Source organism: Oncorhynchus keta, chromosome 2 (assembly GCF_023373465.1).
Source record: "Oncorhynchus keta strain PuntledgeMale-10-30-2019 chromosome 2, Oket_V2, whole genome shotgun sequence".
Taxonomy (NCBI): domain Eukaryota; kingdom Metazoa; phylum Chordata; class Actinopteri; order Salmoniformes; family Salmonidae; genus Oncorhynchus; species Oncorhynchus keta.
Window position 1 is genome coordinate 81,205,925 of NC_068422.1, and position 19,913 is coordinate 81,225,837.

General features: G+C 46.1%; 1 protein-coding gene across 1 annotated transcript in view; it reads right to left on the reverse strand.

Annotated features, from left to right (window-relative positions):
* Positions 1-19,913, reverse strand: part of LOC118376015 (sodium-dependent noradrenaline transporter-like) — a 111,629-nt gene that overhangs the window by 15,045 nt on the left and 76,671 nt on the right. The window contains exons 6-11 of the mRNA XM_052484976.1: positions 19,787-19,890; positions 7,290-7,414; positions 5,696-5,808; positions 4,218-4,346; positions 3,798-3,897; positions 2,373-2,473 (exon numbers count right to left, since the gene is read on the reverse strand). Of these exons, the coding sequence (XP_052340936.1) occupies positions 2,373-2,473; positions 3,798-3,897; positions 4,218-4,346; positions 5,696-5,808; positions 7,290-7,414; positions 19,787-19,890 (672 nt within the window). The remainder of the gene's footprint in view (positions 1-2,372; positions 2,474-3,797; positions 3,898-4,217; positions 4,347-5,695; positions 5,809-7,289; positions 7,415-19,786; positions 19,891-19,913) is intronic.

The following is a 19,913-nucleotide window of genomic DNA, read 5'->3' on the forward strand; positions in this document are numbered from 1 at the left end:
TCTCTCTCTCTCTCTCTCTCTCTCTCTCTCTCTCTCTCTCTCTCACCACCTCTCTCTCTCTCTCTCTCTCTCTCTCTCTCTCTCTCTCTCTCTCTCTCTCTCTCTCTCTCTCTCTCTCTCACCACCTCTCTCTCTCTCTCTCTCTCTCTCTCTCTCTCTCTCTCACCACCTCTCTCTCTCTCTCTCTCTCTCACCACCTCTCTCTCTCTCTCTCTCTCTCTCTCTCTCTCTCTCTCTCTCACCACCTCTCTCTTCCCCCCTACACCTAGACTCTGTTATCTCAGATCGTAAATTCCTGGAGGAGACTCTCTCCCTCATGCAGTATATAGAGAGAAAGGTTCACAGTAGAACAAAGGAACTTCTTCTACCTCACAGAACTTGAGAACTGAACAATATCCATGTTTTGGAGAATGTGTAACCGGTCGGTGGAGAATCCAGCTACGACCGGTCCATTTTGTTTAAAGTTTGTGACCTCATTGAGAGACAATACAGCTACATTACCATAACTCTGTTTATACAAGAGTCTCCGCTATGAGATTTGCATCTAATTAATGTATAAAATGAATGAGTAAAGATTAAACTATTTGTGAAATAATGTCATGCGATTTTAAACTGTTTAATGAAAGAGAATCACACTCCCTTTAAAGTTAACTAAGTCATTGGCCCGCCCCATGAGCACAGACATTGATCTGGTGTCATTGGACAGCCTTTTCTGCTGATCCGAATAAAACCTCCACCTAGAGAAGCCCACTTTCGACCAAGTGTACCTCGATTACCGAGAGGGTTAAGGTTTGAGTGGAGACCATGCATTCCTCGGTTGCTGAATTTTTAACCATACCACGTGGTTACTCTGAGGCTATCGATACCGACAGAATTAAGAGCAAATCTTCAATACTAATTACTAGACTGCAGCTAGGAATTATGTACCATTGAATGTGAAGACCGACAACCGCCGAAACATCTATCCTATAAGAACATTTCTGAATGATACTCTGAAGTATGCATTCTAAACAGATTCCAGGGACGCAGAGAGAATCTCGGATAAACTTTCCAACAAAAAAGGACGATTCCAACAGAGATCACGATGACACACTGAACGTAAATATATATATTGATTGCAATTATTCCCGAATGAGTGAGCGTTCATGTGCAAAGGATTAACATTTCAAGTATTATAATTATCAACTGTGTAGTGTCTTTTGTCTTTCGCGCCCTTCTCAGTCCCTTTGTCTACCAAGCCGCCATACCGGTTTAGCCCACTAGGGCACATCCCCTATCATTTCCGTGTAACCATATCTACTTTGTTTGTTATGCATTTCTGTGATTATTTAGTTAGTTAGTAAATAAATGATTAAGACAATTGATGTATGGATGATTCATAGCAAAGACTGGGTTTGTTTGGAATGAGACTAACGTGAGGTAAAGAATAATTCATTAATTAAAAGACTAATTGATCAGATATTAAAATATCTGAAAAGTTATAATTAGGAAAATTATAATATATAAAATTGTAATCTGAAGATTTTCCTTGGAGCCCTGACTTCCTAGTTAATTACATTTACACAATTAGTTTAATCATGTAATTATAATTACAGAGAGTTGATTTGATAAAATAAGTCTTCACTTTAATGATGCCAAAGACACGACAACATCCTTAACTAACTCCTAGTGCACTAAACACTCTGTAAATCAATATGTTCAGTAAATTGTAGTTCAATCAATCAATCAAATGTATTTATAAAGCCCTTTTTACATCAGCCAATGTCACAAAGTGCTATACAGAAACTCAGCCTAAAACCCCAAACAGCAAGCAATGCAGATGTAGAAGCATGGTGGCTAGGAAAAACTCCCTAGAAAGGCAGGAACCTAGGAAGAAACCTAGAGAGGAACCAGGTTCTGAGGGGGGGGGCAGTCCTCTTCTGGCCGTGCAGGGTTGGCTGGGTATGACCAAGATGTTCAAACAAAGTTATGTTGTAGTTTAATCAGTTTTCATGCAGAGTTCATGTGATGCTAATCTATTCTTGGAGATACAGTACTTCTAACATGGAGGCGAGCAACCTTTAAAAATATATAATAGGAAAACATATTTCCTGTGGCAAATTACGAATTGCTGGCACATAATAGGAGTTTAAAAAGACTATAGTACAGTATATAGCAGCCAGTAACAATTAAGAAACCTCTGTTGTGAATTTCCTCATTTCCTCCTTCAAACACAATGACATACCATAGATCATGATTCCTACAATTTGTTTAATACCTTAGGCTTGTGTCAGATACTTTGCCCTCCCATCCCTACTCCCAGCACCATGCCAAAGGCTTCCACCCCACCCCAGTCCCCCAACCAGCCCTTTCTTGCCCCCCAGGGGTCTCACCAGTAGGAAGGTGGGGCTGACAAACTTCCAGCACAGCCTCCAGTAGAGACCTGGCTTGAAGCCCATCATGCGCTCGATATCCTCACTGAATCGGTCCACGCCTGGAGAGGAAACACAGGGCAGAAGACCAAGAATTGAATTCACGCACACAGAACCAGACCCATAAACCCACTGCAGACCTGGGTTCAAATAGTACTTGTTTCCTTACAAATACTGAAGCTGAGCTTGATTGAGCTTGCCCGGTGCAATACAACCAACAGTCCCGAAAGTATAAACCCTGCCCATCTGGCACTATGGGAAGGTTGAATCAAACACTCAACGTACTTTAAAGAAAACAAATACTATTTGCACCCACACTCAGCTTTGCTTCTGATGTCTCAAGTTCACAGGAGAACTAACATCCCCCATTATCAATTTCCATACATAACAGATGGAGCATTGGCTGAGAAAGAGCTTCATGGCACACAACTCCAATTTCTTGTATAATTATGAGTTCACACAGCAGTAAAAATGCAGCTCAATGATATCTGTTTCATAAAAGTCTCTGAGCCTTCCAAGTATGTTATAATATAATTTCACAGAGGGTTAAGTCTGCCTATAAGGAGATGGACTGTGTCCCAAATGGCACTTTTGACCAAAAGTAGTACACTATATAGGGAATGTGGTACACAACCATGATGTTTCTATAGCTTGGGCATAATGTTTCTTTATCAGGGCAGATCAGGCCTAACCTAGAACAGCTCAGCATCTGGCATGCTCTGTCTGTCTCACCTCCTCATGAGGTTCAGTTTCAACAGTTAATGCTGAACTTAAATCATGGTGTACATCGAGGGGCTGTAGTTTAAAGATAAAGCACAAGTCATCTTGTCGACGTACAGTATTAACTCTGTGCAATACATAAAACACTAAACAGACTGCATACGACTGTTCACACACCATATAATCATTCACTACTCTCTCTTACACAGAGGAGAGGAGTATTGGGAGAGATGGAGATCTATTAGTGAAGAGAGGCAGTCTAGAAGATAAGAGGAGGGAGGGAGTGTATGGAGAAATGGAAAGAGGAGTACTGGGAGAGATGGAGAAAGGGGGTTAACAGAGGAGGTCTAAGGAAGGGAAGCACGGTGTCTCTACACTGCCAGTAAATGTCAGGTGTAGCTGCAGGGCCTGGGTAGTGAAGATGGCAGGGAGTTAGGGAGGTTGAGAAAGCCCAGCAGAGGAGAGGGCAGGCCAGGAGAGGGCAGCTGTGGGCAGGGGGTGATGGAGGGTGGGGTGATGGAGGGATGGACAGAACAAAGGGCTGGGCTCTAATGAACAACAGAAGAGGATGAGGAAAGGTACAGTAGATAAGCAGGTTCACCACAGTAAGAAGTCAGAATTAGTATGTGCCTCTGTACTAGGCTAAGGGGGACCGATTATACATACCGTAGAACCAGGACACCCCAATGGCCTCAATCAGCACCCCAAACAAGATGGAGGTCCCCGCCGCGTAGTTATCCAACAAAGTCAGCACATATATACCTCCCTGAGAGACAGACAGAGAGAGAGAGACAGATACAGAGACACAATGACAAAAGGTTGTTGCAGATGTTACTGAGGGCAACCTGGCTGCAGCTAACTACTGTGAGCTGACAAGGATAAGCATGAAGCACAGAGCTTATCCAGTCAGTCAATAACAACACTTCACATGGTTGGACAGGGGTTTCCCTTTTCTGTCTTTCCTGTGACTGATCCACCTAAATCACAGAGGCACACTCTATCTTGTGTCTCTTTGGTTTGATTTATGCAATCATATGACAACTATGGAAATCATATGTGACTCAGAGGAACAGGAAGTGACCTCACATTAGTGATGCAGAAGAGCGCGACAAGGAAGGTTCCGAATGCCGTGGCGAAGGTGAACAGCTTCCTGTTCCTCTTCAGGATCTTGAAGTCGTCCGACAGTCCTGTGATGACTGCCTCCATACCGCCCATCTAGAAGACAGACAGACAGACAGACAGACAGACGGACGGACGGACGGACGGACGGACGGACGGACGGACGGACGGACGGACGGACGGACGGACGGACGGACGGACGGACGGACAGACAGACAGACAGACAGACAGACAGACAGACAGACAGACAGACAGACAGACAGACAGACAGACAGACAGACAGACAGACAGACAGACAGACAGACAGACAGACAGGGGATGATGACAGAGGATGATTCAGTGGCACAAACACATAAACCGTAGTGCCTACAGCAGCAATGTAACAGAATCACACAGTCTTCGTACCCAAACAGAATACCTTTGGCCTAGAATATAAATGATCAGACCTAGCTTTCTTAGTACAGTGCTACATTGGGCATGACTTCTACTGTAAAAGAAAATGTTCCCCTGCTGTGGAATTTCCTTTATCTCTTCATTTACAGTAAATTATCACCTTGTGTAACTGAGAAATTGAATGAGGAAAAATGTAAATCTCTGTGAACAAAGTTTTCCTGTGTTTCAGGTTGCGGTGCATGTGATTTTCCACATCATGGTTAGTGGGTAACAGTCAAAACAACAGCCTTCCCACACTGCTGCTAGTCTAGACAATACCTAGAGCACTCACTGCAACCATGGGAATGTAGAATAATGCAGAGAGAGGCAGAGCGAGGGACAGCGAGGGGGACAGAGAGAGAGACAGAGAAAGAGAGAGACAGAGAGAGGGACAGAGAGAGAAAGAGACAGAGAGAGGGGCAGATAGAGAGAGAGCAAGACAGGGAGAGAGAAGAGAGAGAGAGAGAGAGAGAGAGACAGAGAGCGAGTCAGAGACAGAGAGAGAGTCAGAGACAGAGAGAGAGAAGAGAGAGACAGAGACAGAGAGCGAGTCAGAGACAGAGACAGACAGAGACAGAGAGAGAGAGACAGACAGAGAGAGAAGAGAGAGAGAGAAGAGAGAGACAGAGAGCGAGTCAGAGACAGAGAGACAGACAGACAGAGACAGAGAGAGAGAGAGACAGACAGAGAGAGAGATAGAGCAAGACAGAGAGAGACAGAGACAGAGACAGAGAGAGGTGCAGATAGAGAGAGAGCGAGACAGGGCGAGAGATAGAGATAGAGAGAGAGAGAGAGAGAGAGAGAGAGAGAGAGAGAGAGAGAGAGACAGAGACAGATATAGATAGATAGAGTGGAGGAGATTATATAGTATTCTAATCTTCACATACTGTAAATCCACTAGATAGATCAGATAAACCCACCATAAGATAGAACCAAAAGGTCAGTAGCAATATGTACCTTGTGGTTGGACATAGCATGCAGTCATTCAACCCTGAGGAGGGCCAGTAACTCACAGAGCTGTCGATGCCCAGAGTCAGCAGCATGATGAAGAATACTATGGCCCAGAACGTAGATCCAGGCAGGGTGGAGATGGCCTCAGGATAGATGATGAACACCAGTCCTGCACCTGCACTCACACAGATAGAGACACTTGTGATAGGACATACCAGAGCCAACTGACTACCATCAGTCTATAAAACGGTGCCTTGTTGTGGGATGCTGAAATAAAACAGTAAATTGTTGGGTGGGATGTTGATATATAACTTCCTTGTCCTGAGCTTGACCCTGTCCACAAGGTCGTTTTAGAGGAAATAAGAGATGATTTAACAATGGTAAGGAAAGTGAAAGTAGGAGGAGCGGATGGAGAAAGACAGAAGTGAGGACACAAGATGACAAAGAAATGACAGACAGCTAGAGACAGTGGAAAGTAGAAAACAGAGCAAAGCAGATTTTTAACAGATCCCATTCTTTTTGTATGTCTGCCAACCCCTCTCCACAGCAGGCCAGTATTTATGTGACTTATTGGAAACTGTTTGCCTTAAAAAAAACAGTTTGAAATGTTCTCTGGTATTTGAATTCCATCTGAACCCCAGAGCCTCTCAGCTACTGTTGCAATCAATTATATTAAAAGCGTTTCACATTGCTGCTCATTCTTAAAAGGGATGATTCAAACATTTTTAATTTTATATCATTTTTGTGCATCACTGAGCGATGTTCGATCGATTCCTGAGATCATTTCATGTTTTCATGTGTATCTGAGCTATTGCCGTACAAGCAGGCAGAAATACAGCCGGTATGGCGAGTTTTGCATCACTGGTCATACCGGCTGTATTTCTGCCTGCTTGAATGGCAGTAGCTCAGATATACATGAAAACATGAAATTGCTTATAGAGTAACAAAAACGGTATAACATTCAAAATGGGTGAATCTTTCCTTTAAGTTGTTTGATTTAGTGAGCAGTAACAGTAAGCTTGAGGAATGTTTAGTTCCATGATGAATTTATAGATGTTTTGACTGGGTTTGAAACTCTCTAAATGGTGTGTAGATGACTGACTGCTGAGTGTTGTCAAAATCCTGTCCTCCCTTAGAGCACTCCCCTCACGAGGGGTGACTCCCCTCGCTCCACTCAGGGTCAGACAGGGACTGTTCATGTGTTGAGTCTATGCTAGCTGAGTCATAGCCTGGGTGGATCCTCCATACAAGCACAGCACTCTGTGGGCTGGCCAGGGAAAAGAGAATACTCTGGGCAGCCTGCAATATAACCTCAAACTGTATGTTTCCTAATAAGGCATGTCTATCTTCCTATCTTTTTCTTTGTGTTTTATGAGGTATCTATGCTGTGGACAGTTTGGTCATCAATCTGGTTCTAAATGAAGTTAGGTGTGTTGTTGGAGTGTGTGGGGTCTGGGTGTGTTATGTATGTCATCCTCCGCACCACTTACTGTGTGTGTGTTCGTGTTCTTGCCTGTGTGTGTGTGTGTGTGTGTGTGTGTGTGTGTGTGTGTGTGTGTGTGTGTGTGTGTGTGTGTGTGTGTGTGTGTGTGTGTGTGTGTGTGTGTGTGTGTGTGTGAGTGTGTGTGTGTATATATCTAGTAGGGTTCCTTTCACCTTCGGTGGCCACGTCCTCTATCCTGACTCCGTGTTTGTAGGCCATATAGCCGAGCACAGAGAAGATGGCGAAACCTGAAAAGAAGCTGGTGACACAGTTCACTGTACTGGTCAGGATAGCATCCCTGTTGGGAAGAGAACACACACACATAAAACATGTTTAGAATAATAAAGCTACCATGATAGTACCAGGACAGGTTTTAGAAAAATAATAACACTTTAACTATTGGACTTCCTGTTGTTTCCTTGAACTATAGTCAACCTAAACCAACATTTTTATTGGAACCATATCTTGGGTCTTGTCTTGAGGGTCCTGTCAAGGTATTAGAAGACAGAAGAACGAAGGGGCCGTAACCCCCCACTCCACCACCAAGCCCTGGGTCCAACCTCACCACATCACAGCAAGCTTCTGCCAACATGGACCCAGCAGAGATCTCCCAGATCTGGAATGTGGTAGCCCACCAAGGAGCAGTGTTAGGACGGCAGCAAGAACAGCTCCGGGAACCTTGCCGGTACTTGCCGAGTCCCTCCAACCATGGCACGCCCCGAACCCAGGAGGATCCAATGCACAGGTCTCATCGGCCAGTGCTACAGCCGTAGTCGTGGTTCCTCCAGGGAACCTGCACCGGGAACCCAAGATCCCAGCCCCTGAGCGGTATGACGGTCACCCGGGAGGATGCAAGGGGTTTCTCACTCAGTGTACTCTGGTGTTCGGACTACAGTCCTCCTTGTTCCACACCGATCGGGCCATGATCACCTACATCATCACTCTACTCTTGGGCAAGGCCCTGGCGTGGGCAATGACGGTGTGGGAACAGCAGCCACCCTCTTGCAGATCCGTAGTAGCCTTCACTACCAAGCTGCGATGAGTCTTCAACCACCCAGTCTGCTGGATGAGAAGTGGCCAGCCGAATGTTCAACCTCCACCAAGGGGCCATTGAGATCCGCATCCTTGCCGCCGAGAGTTGGTGGAATACGGAGGCACTGGTTACCGCTTTCCATCAGGGTCTGTCTAACTCCATCAAAGATGAACTGCCTGCTCAGGTACTGGGAGAGGACCTCGAGTACCTGAAAATGCTGGCAATCAGGCTTGACAACCGGGAACGGGGGAGACAGCACCCTTTTGACACCACTCCAGCATTCCGGTTTCCTGAGCACCCCAAGGCCACCGGGTCTAGCATGGAGGATCCCATGCAGCTGGGTCGCACACGTCTGAGTCCACAGGACCGTGACAGGCGCATGCATGAAGGCTCCCTGGGGTCGTCTGTATTCCTTCTCAACCCCTGAAGCAGCAGTCATGGACAATTACATCCGGGAGTTGCTGGAGACAGGTTTCACTCGCCCCTCTACATCCCCAGCTGACACTGGTTGGAGAGGGCACCTCATCCTTTCATGATCTGGACGGACCATAAGAACTTGGTCTCCATTCAAGAAGCCAAGAGGTTGAACACTTGCCAGGTGGACTCTGTTTTTTAACATGTTTGATTTTACACTAGCCTATAGCCCGGGATCCAAGAATCAGAAGGCAGATGCCCTGTCGCTCCAACATGATGTCTCCAATGAGTTGAGGGATCCCGAGCCCATCATCCCTAGCTCACACATTGTGGCCCCTGTGATATGGAGTATTGAGACCACAGTCCGACAAGCCCAGACCCAAGAACCTGACCCCGGCAATCAGCCTGGGTCCCAAGTACTACAATGGGGACTCTCCTCTAAAATAACTGGGCGTCAAAGGGTTAATCGGACAATGGCGTTTCTGAGGCGGAAATTCTGGTGGCCCAACATAATGGAGGATGTGAGATCCTTTGTTGCGGCCTGTTCCATCTGTGCCCAAAGCAAGTCTTCACTTCAGCGACCGGCCGGGTTGCTCCAACCTCTACCCATCCCCAGCCGGCCCAAGTCTCATCTGTCTGTAGATTTTATCACAGGGTTAACTCCATCTCAAGGGCTTACCACTATCCTGGTGGTGGTCTATCGGTTCTCCAAGGCAGTCCATTTCATCGCCTTACCCAAGATGCCTTCAGTGAAGGAGACCGCTGATCTCGTGATTATCCATGTCTTTCGACTACACGGAGTTCCCCCGAACACTGTCTCAGATCATGGGCCTCAGTTTGTCGTATGTTATTGTAAGGCCTTCTGTTCCCCGTTGTAAGGCCTTCTGTTCCCTGAGTCTCTCATCGGGGTTCACCCTCAGTCGAATGGGCAAACTGAGCGGGCCAACCAGCAACTGGAGCAAGTTCCTCGTCTGGGCAGAGTATGCTCATAACACACTGCTGAACTCGCCATTTGAGTGTCAATTTGCCGTCCCCTATTTCCTGAACAAGAGGCCAAAGCGGAGGTGCCATCAGCGACGATGTCATCGCATCTGGATCAGAGTGCGATCCTCCTTGCTCCACTCCTCTGCCTGACACCAACATCAGGAAAACCGGCACTGAAGACCTCTTTGACTCCTCCGACCGGTATAACGGGTGTGGCTGTCCACCTGTGATCTTCCCTTAAAGTTGGAATCGCGGAAGCTCGCTCCACGCTACATAGGACCATTCAATATCCTGAGGTCACATCAACCCGGTCATCTATCATCTCCAACTTCCCAGGTCCATGAGAGTCAGTCCGTCCTTTCATGTCTCCTGTCTCAAGCTGGTTAGGACCAGTCCATTGTCTCCCCCGACACCTGCTCCTCTGCACCCTCGACTTGTGGATGGCCGCCCGCCTTACACGGTCCGGCTTCCGTTGGAGGCTCGTTGAGTCCGAGGAACCCTGCAGCAGAGGTGTGGACTCGAGTTATATGACTTGGACTCGAGTCAGACTCGAGTCACAAATATGATGACTTGCAACTCAACTTTGACATTAACACTAATGTGACATGACTTGGACTTGAGCCTTTAAAAATAAAAATGTATTTGTTTTATTATATTATTTTTACCCCCTTTTTCTCCCCAATTTCAAAGTATCCAATTGTTTAGTAGCTATTGTCTTGTCTCATCGCTACAACTCCCGTACGGGCTCGGGAGAGACGAAGGTCGAGAGCCATGCGTCCTCCGAAACACAACCCAACCAAGCCGCACTGCTTCTTAACACAGCACGCATCCAACCCAGAAGCCAGCCGCACCAATGTGTCGGCGGAAACACAGTGCACCTAGCGATCTGGTCAGTGTGCACTGCGCCCGGCCCGCCACAGGAGTCGCTAGTGCACGATGAGACAAGGATATCCCTACCAGCCAAACCCTCCCTAACCCGGACGACGCTAGGCCAATTGTGCGTCGCCCCATGGACCTCCCGGTCGTGGCCGGCTGCGACAGAGCCTGGGCTCAAACCCAGAGTGTCTGGTGGCACAGCTAGCACTGTGATGCAGTGCCTTAGACCACTGCGCCACCCAGGAGGCCAGGGACTTGAGCCTTTTGACTCGAACCTGATTTGATATCCTCCCCAAGCCCAATATAAAATGTTATGCTATTAAAAGTGTGCAGCACTTTGTGCCAACTGAGAAAAGTTGGTGCGTGGCAGTGCAGAGGAACGTCAGCGGGTGAATTCAGATGGAGCCCTTGGAAAGATGATACACAAAATTATTATTTTCGGATATAAAGACGACGCTGTATCAACAAAAAACAGATTGCAACTTGAAAAACATGCGGGAAGAAAATTACAGACGGAGGCGCAACAATTTCCAACTTTGTTCGACATTTGAAGCTGCAGAAAGAACAGTAAGTCATGGCTAATATAGCCGACAGCTATATAATTTAAAAGTTTACTAGTGTTGCATGTAGGCTAAAGTAACGTTAAATTAATGAGCCTCCACACAGTCAGTCAGTGCGGGAACGTGATCATTTAAAATAAATAAATTATTCAACCTTTATTTAACCAGGAAGGGCTCATTGAGATTTAAAATCTCTTTTTCAAGAGCGTCCTCACCAAGATAGGCAGCACCAAGTCTTTACAAAAATTACAGACAAACAACACGAAAAACTAAGTAATCTAGTAAAAACCATAGAATTGAACTTTTACTACCTGTCAGGGCAAGGAGATTGAGGTTTTAACCTCAATATCTTGGAATTTTAATTGATGACGGCCACTCTTTTGAATTGCATATTCAACAATTTACAAAAAAATTTAAGCTGAAATTGGGATTTTATTTTAGGAATAAGGCCTGTTTTTCTTTTGAAGCCAGGAGGAGGCTAGTACCAGCTACATTTATTCCTTTACTAGACTATGGGGATATTTTATATGTGAATGCTTCCACTCAGTGTTTGAGATCAATTGACACCCTTTACCATGGCACTTTGAGATGTATTTTAAACTGCAAAACCCTTACGCACCACTGCACTTTGTATACTAGGGTTGGCTGGCCTTCTCTAGTCACTGGTAGGCTCAGTCACTGGTATACTTTTATTTACAAAGCCATTTTGGGTTTACTACCTTTTTATTTGGGCATTTTTATTGTTCAGAAATGTGGTGGGTACTCTCTTCGTTCGCTGGACTTTATCCTGCTAACTGTTCCAAATGTCCCAACTGAATTTGGTAAAAGGGCTTTTATGTACTCTGCGCCATCATCTTGGAACGCCTTACAAAATACTTTTAAACTGGAAGAACTTGTTCCGATTGGTATTTTTAAATAACTGATGAATGATCTTGAGACTGATTCCCTGACCTGTCAATGTTTTTAGGAAAACACCATTAGTTTAGTTTTGTCAGTAATGAGGATAAACTTAATTGTACCCAAGATTGAGCTACAACTGGCTAGGCAGTTGATAGCCTAAATCTTGCCTGATGTTGCTGCTGTTCCTAAAACCATTGACATACGTTAGCCTACTGTAACCACACATAGAGAGTGTGTGTGTTTGTGTGTGTGTTAAGGTTGGGCAATTGTGTACAAGCCTACATCGCCCGATTGCGCCCCGTAGCGATCCTCGATAGTCGATCACTATTGGAGAAGGGGGTCTTTCTCATGGCTACCCATGTATTTCCATGGAAATATAACGTATATTTGGAAAGTAATAAATATATAGATATTTTTAAAAGCATTCATGATATGGCTCAACTTCCGGCGCCGACAGAGGAAACTATGCAGTTTTTTGTTTTATTATGTGTTATTTCTTACATTGGTACCCCAGGTCATCTTAGGTTTCATTACATACAGTCAAGAAGAACTACTGAATATAAGAGCAGCGTCAACTCACCATCAGTACGACCAAGAATATGTCTTTCGCGAAGCGGATCCTGTGTTCTGCCTTTCACCCAGGACAACGGAATGGATCCCAGCCGGCGACCCAAAAAAAAGACTTCGTAAAAGAGGGAAACGAAGCAGTCTTCTGGTCAGACTCCGGAGACGGGCACATCGTGCACCACTCCCTAGCATACTTCTCTCCAATTTCCAGTCTCTCGACAACAAGGTTGATGAAATCCGAGCAAGGGTAGCATTCCAGAGGGACATCAGAGACTGTAACGTTCTTTGCTTCACGGAAACATGGTTCACTGGAGAGACGCTATCGGAGTCGGTGCAGCCAGCTGGTTTCTCCACGCATCGCGCCGACAGAAACAAACAGTTAACGAGACGTGGTGTGATCACAACAACATACAGGAACTCAAGTCCTTCTGTTCACCTGATTTAGAATTCCTCACAATCAAATGTCAACCGCATTATCTACCAAGGGAATTCTCTTCGATTATAATCACAGCCGTATATATTCCCCCCCAAGCAGACACATCGATGGCTCTGAACAAACTTTATTTGACTCCATTTATCCTGAGGCTGCATTCATTGTAGCTGGGGATTTTAACAAGGCTAATCTGAAAACAAGACTCCCTAAATTGTATCGGCATATCGATTGCGCAACCAGGGCTGGAAAAACCTTGGATCATTGCTATTCTAACTTCCGTGACGCATATAATGCCCTGCCCCACTCTCCTTTCGGAAAAGCTGACCACGACTCCATTTTGTTGCTCCCTTGCGTACAGACAGAAACTAAAACAAGAAGCTCCCGCGCTGAGGTATGTTCAACGCTGGTCCGACCAATCTGATTCCACACTCCAAGACTGCTTCCATCACGTGGACTGGGATATGTTTCGTATTGCGTCAAATAACAACATTGACGAATACGCTGATTCGGTGTGCGAGTTCATTAGAATGTGCATTGAAGATGTCGTTCCGATAGCAACGATTAAAACATTCCCAAACCAGAAACCGTGGATTGATGGCAGCATTCGCGTGAAACTGAAAGCGCGAACCACTGCTTTTAATCAGGGCAAGGTGACCGGAAACATGACCGAATACAAACAGTGTAGCTATTCCCTCCGCAAGGCAATCAAACAAGCTAAGCGTCAGTATAGAGACAAAGTAGAATCTCAATTCAACGGCTCAGACACAAGAGTTATGTGGCAGGGTCTACAGTCAATCACGGATTACAAAAAGAAAACCAGCCCCGTCACGGACCAGGATGTCTTGCTCCCAGGCAGACTAAATAACTTTTTTTCCCGCTTTGAGGACAATACAGTGCCACTGACAAGGCCCGCAACCAAAACATGCAGACTCTCCTTCACTGCAGCCGACGTGAGGAAAACATTTAAACGTGTTAACCCTCGCAAGGCTGCAGGCCCAGACGGCATCCCCAGCCAAGCCCTCAGAGCATGCGCAGACCAGCTGGCTGGTGTGTTTACGGACATATTCAATCAATCCCTATCCCAGTCTGCTGTTCCCCCATGCTTCAAGAGGGCCACCATTGTTCCTGTTCCCAAGAAAGCTAAGGTAACTGAGCTAAACGACTACCGCCCCGTAGCACTCACTTCCGTCATCATGAAGTGCTTTGAGAGACTAGTCAAGGACCATATCACCTCCACCCTACCTGGACCTATTTGGGCCGTAAACAAATTGGAGTGGGTCTAGGGTGTCAGGTAGGGTGGAGGTGATATGGTCCTTGACTAGTCTCTCAAAGCAGACACAGACATGCAATCTCAAACACACTGCACACTGCCCTAACCCATCTGGACAAGAGGAATACCTATGTGAGAATGCTGTTCATCGACTACAGCTCACCATTTAACACCATAGTACCCTCCAAGCTCGTCATCAAGCTCGAGACCCTGGGTCTCGACCCCGCCCTGTGCAACTGGGTACTGTACTTCCTGGCGGGCCACGCCCAGGTGGTGAGGGTAGGCAACAACATCTCCACCCCGCTGATCCTCAACACTGGGGCCCCACAAGGGTGCGTTCTGAGCCCTCTCCTGTACTCCCTGTTCACCCACGACTGCGTGGCCACGCACACCTCCAACTCAATCATCAAGTTGCGGACGACACAACAGTGGTAGGCTTGATTACCAACAACGACAAGATGGCCTACAGGGAGGAGGTGAGGGTCCTCGGAGTGTGGTGTCAGGAAAATAACCTCACACTCAACGTCAACAGAGGGTAGTGAGGTCTGCACAACGCATCACCGGGGGAAAACTACCTGCCCTCCAGGACTACACCACCCGATGTCACAGGAAGGCCATAAAGATCATCAAGGACAACAACCACCCGAGCCACTGCCTGTTCACCCCGCTATCATCCAGAAGGCAAGGTCAGTACAGGTGCATCAAAGCTGGGACCGAGAGACTGAAAAACAGCTTCTATCTCAAGGCCATCAGACTGTTAAACAGCCACCACTAACATTGAGTGGCTGCTGCCAACACACTGACTCAACTCCAGCCACTTTAATAATGGGAATTGATGGGAAATGATGTAAAATATATCACTAGCCACTTTAAACAATGCTACCTAATATAATGTTTACATACCCTACATCATTCATCTCATATGTATACGTATATACTGTACTCTATATCATCTACTGAATCTTTATGTAATACATGTATCACTAGCCACTTTAACTATGCCACTTTGTTTACATACTCATCTCATATGTATATACTGTACTCGATACCATCTACTGTATCTTGCCTATGCCGCTCTGTACCATCACTCATTCATATATCTTTATGTACATATTCTTTATCCCCTTACACTTGTGTCTATAAGGTAGAAGTTTTGGAATTGTTAGCTAGATTACTTGTTCGTTATTACTGCATTGTCGGAACTAGAAGCACAAGCATTTCGCTACACTCGCATAAACATCTGCTAACCATGTGTATGTGACAAATAAATTTGATTTGATTTGAATTTGATATGCCGTAAATGTAATATACTAACTATTACTCTTGTTAAACATATGAAATGGTATTACATTTGGTTTGGTGAAGAGCACATTATGACTTGTTTAGGACTCGAAACTCAAAGTGGATGTTGTTTGAGAGCCTTTGAGGCCCTCCCACCTGGAAATCAAACTAGGTAAAAGCCTGAAGACTGTTTGTGGACAGTAACCCACGATCAGTCAGCAGACATCAACCCACGTACAGTCAGCAGACATCAACCCACGATCAATCAGCAGACATCAACTCACGATCAGTCAGCAGACATCAACCCACGTACAGTCAGCAGACATCAACCCACGATCAATCAGCAGACATCAACCCAGGTTCAGTCAGCAGACATCATCCCAGGTTCAGTCAGCAGACATCAACTCACGATCAATCAGCAGACATCAACCCACGTTCAGTTAGCAGACATCAACCCACGATCAGTCAGCAGACATCAACTCACGTTCAATCAGCAGACATCAACCCACGTTCAGTTAGCAGACATCAACCCACGATCAGTCAGCAGACATCAACTCACGTTCAATCAGCAGACATCAACCCAGGTTCAGTTAGCAGACATCAACCCACGATCAGTCAGCAGACATCAACTCACGTTCAATCAGCAGACATCAACCCACGTTCAGTTAGCAGACATCAACCCACGATCAGTCAGCAGACATCAACTCACGTTCAATCAGCAGACATCAACTCACGTTCAATCAGCAGACATCAACCCACGTTCAGTTAGCAGACATCAACCCACGATCAGTCAGCAGACATCAACTCACGTTCAGTCAGCAGACATCAACTCACGATCAGTCAGCAGACATCAACCCACGTTCAGTCAGCAGACATCAACCCACGATCAATCAGCAGACATCAACCCACGTTCAGTCAGCAGACATCAACCCACGTTCAGTCAGCAGACATCAACCCACGATCAATCAGCAGACATCAACCCAGGTTCAGTCAGCAGACATCAACCCACGTTCAGTCAGCAGACATCAACCCACGATCAATCAGCAGACATCAACCCACGATCAGTCAGCAGACATCAACCCACGATCAGTCAGCAGACATCAACCCACGATCAGTCAGCAGACATCAACTCACGTTCAGTCAGCAGACATCAACTCACGATCAGTCAGCAGACATCAACCCACGTTCAGTCAGCAGACATCAACCCACGATCAGTCAGCAGACATCAACCCACGATCAGTCAGCAGACATCAACCCACGTTCAGTCAGCAGACATCAACCCACGTTCAGTCAGCAGACATCAACCCACGATCAATCAGCAGACATCAACCCAGGTTCAGTCAGCAGACATCAACCCACGTTCAGTCAGCAGACATCAACCCACGATCAATCAGCAGACATCAACCCAGGTTCAGTCAGCAGACATCAACCCACGATCAGTCAGCAGACATCAACCCACGTTCAGTCAGCAGACATCAACCCACGATCAGTCAGCAGACATCAACCCACGATCAGTCAGCAGACATCAACCCACGATCAATCAGCAGACATCAACCCACGATCAGTCAGCAGACATCAACCCACGATCAGTCAGCAGACATCAACCCACGATCAGTCAGCAGACATCAACTCACGTTCAGTCAGCAGACATCAACTCACGATCAGTCAGCAGACATCAACCCAGTTCAGTCAGCAGACATCACGATCAGTCAGCAGACATCAACCCACGATCAGTCAGCAGACATCAACCCACGTTCAGTCAGCAGACATCAACCCACGTTCAGTCAGCAGACATCAACCCACGATCAATCAGCAGACATCAACCCAGGTTCAGTCAGCAGACATCAACCCACGTTCAGTCAGCAGACATCAACCCACGATCAATCAGCAGACATCAACCCAGGTTCAGTCAGCAGACATCAACCCACGATCAGTCAGCAGACATCAACCCACGTTCAGTCAGCAGACATCAACCCACGATCAGTCAGCAGACATCAACCCACGATCAGTCAGCAGACATCAACTCACGTTCAGTCAGCAGACATCAACCCACGATCAGTCAGCAGACATCAACTCACGTTCAGTCAGCAGACATCAACCCAGGTTCAGTCAGCAGACATCAACCCACGTTCAGTCAGCAGACATCAACCCACGATCAATCAGCAGACATCAACCCAGGTTCAGTCAGCAGACATCAACCCACGATCAGTCAGCAGACATCAACCCACGTTCAGTCAGCAGACATCAACCCACGATCAGTCAGCAGACATCAACCCACGTTCAGTCAGCAGACATCAACCCACGTTCAGTCAGCAGACATCAACCCAGATCAGTCAGCAGACATCAACCCCGATCAGTCAGCAGACATCAACTCACGTTCAGTCAGCAGACATCAACTGATCAGTCAGCAGACATCAACTCACGTTCAATCAGCAGACATCAACCAGGTTCAGTCAGCAGACATCAACCCAGATCAGTCAGACATCAACCCACGTTCAGTCAGCAGACATCAACCCACGGATCAGTCAGCAGACATCAACTTTCAATCAGCAGACATCCAGGTTCATTCAGCCATCAACTCAGATCAGTCAGCAGACATCAACCCACGATCAGTCAGCAGACATCAACCCAGGTTCAGTCAGCAGACATCAACCCACGATCAGTCAGCAGACATCAACCCACGATCAGTCAGCAGACATCAACCCACGATCAGTCAGCAGACATCAACCCACGATCAGTCAGCAGACATCAACCCACGATCAGTCAGCAAGACAGACAGAGAGAACATGGACCACAGTCTGACCTCAACCTTCCCATCTGTGTACAATATGTAGAATAATACAACCAGCTGCTCGCCATTCAGATGTCCTTTGAGAATATCTACGGATGTAACAGCCAACTTTCACAAGTCCTCATTCAGCCTCTCAGCTCCCAAATATGGCCCAGCTGAACACACATGAGGCCTTCAGCTGTGTTTTGCAGGACAAGTAATCTATAAATGTTCAATTGGCTGTAATGATACATGAACACTACCCAGCTAACACATAAAGTTCTGAGAACCATATGTTTTACGAGAGCTTGGTGAGAGCGTCGTAGTCCTATAGTAATTTTGCATACAACCTTCCACAATGTTCTGTGAATGATGCAGGATACCCAGTTAGCACATAATGTTCTGAGAACCATATGTTTTACGAGAGCTTGGTGAGAGCGTCGTAGTCCTATAGTAATTTTGCATACAACCTTCCACAATGTTCTGTGAATGATGCAGGATACCCAGTTAGCACATACTGTTCTGAGAACCATATGTTTTACGAGAGCTTGGTGAGAGCGTCGTAGTCCTATAGTAATTTTGCATACAATCTTCCACAATGTTCTGTGAATGATGCAGGATACCCAGTTAGCACATACTGTTCTGAGAACCATATGTTTCTTAGGTGGGAAATTCAAAACGATTTGTAGCAGATAGCTATACACCTTGACAAACGTAGCAGGGAGTGAGTGATGACCATAAAAACACACATGACTGATGGCTATAGCTAATTAGCTGTGTTCAACAAGTATATTATTCTTCTCTTTATCTAGCTCTATTTGTGATATTTTACCTTGTCTTGCTGGCTTGCTAGTTTGCTAGGTAATCAATCCTCTGACGACATCTGGGATGTTGTAGATGATAACCATCTGAATACATGAGCTCTGTCTGAAGTTGGATGCGGTCATATTCACTTCAATGAAAACAACCCATTTTCTGGTGTGAACCTGCGCATGCAACTTTTCATGATGCGGCCGGGAAATTGGTCTACAGAATGGGTGGACAATGGTCCATGGACAAACATTACTGTACTGTTACCACTGCAGCCAGGGAAACACCTACTGACCTATACATACACAAACACAACTGGAATACAAAAGAGACCATATATCTACACACATTTTTTTTAAAGCAGAATGGGTCTGATAGCAGCACCCACCTCTCTACTTTCACAGGAACCTATTCGTGATGACAAGGATCAGCAGACCCCACAGTCTAATGTCTGTTTCTCTGTGAGGGGTTTAGAGGACGACAGAATGGCAGGGAAGGTGACACTGCCTATGGCTATAGCCATCATCTGGCCTAGCATGGCCTGCACTTATCCTGTTAGCTCCAAGCCAGAAGGTCCACTGGCCTGATACACATCACCTTTCTGTCCAGTTAAAACAGGAAAGACAAACCTAAAGAGAACTAAACTAAGCACAGGATCTGTTCTATCTCATTGCCTGGTTACGGGTTATAGAAGGTCATGTAAGCCTTGTAAGGTCATGTTAGAGAAGCACTGAGGACAGTACAGTGATATCAACACAGTGATACGTCTTACCTGTAACAGTTGTTGTCAAATTTATTGTAGCTGGCAAATGCAATGAGCACTCCAAAGCCAGCTCCCAATGAGTAGAAGATCTGGGTAGCAGCATCAATCCACACCTACAGCAGGAACATAGAAAGAT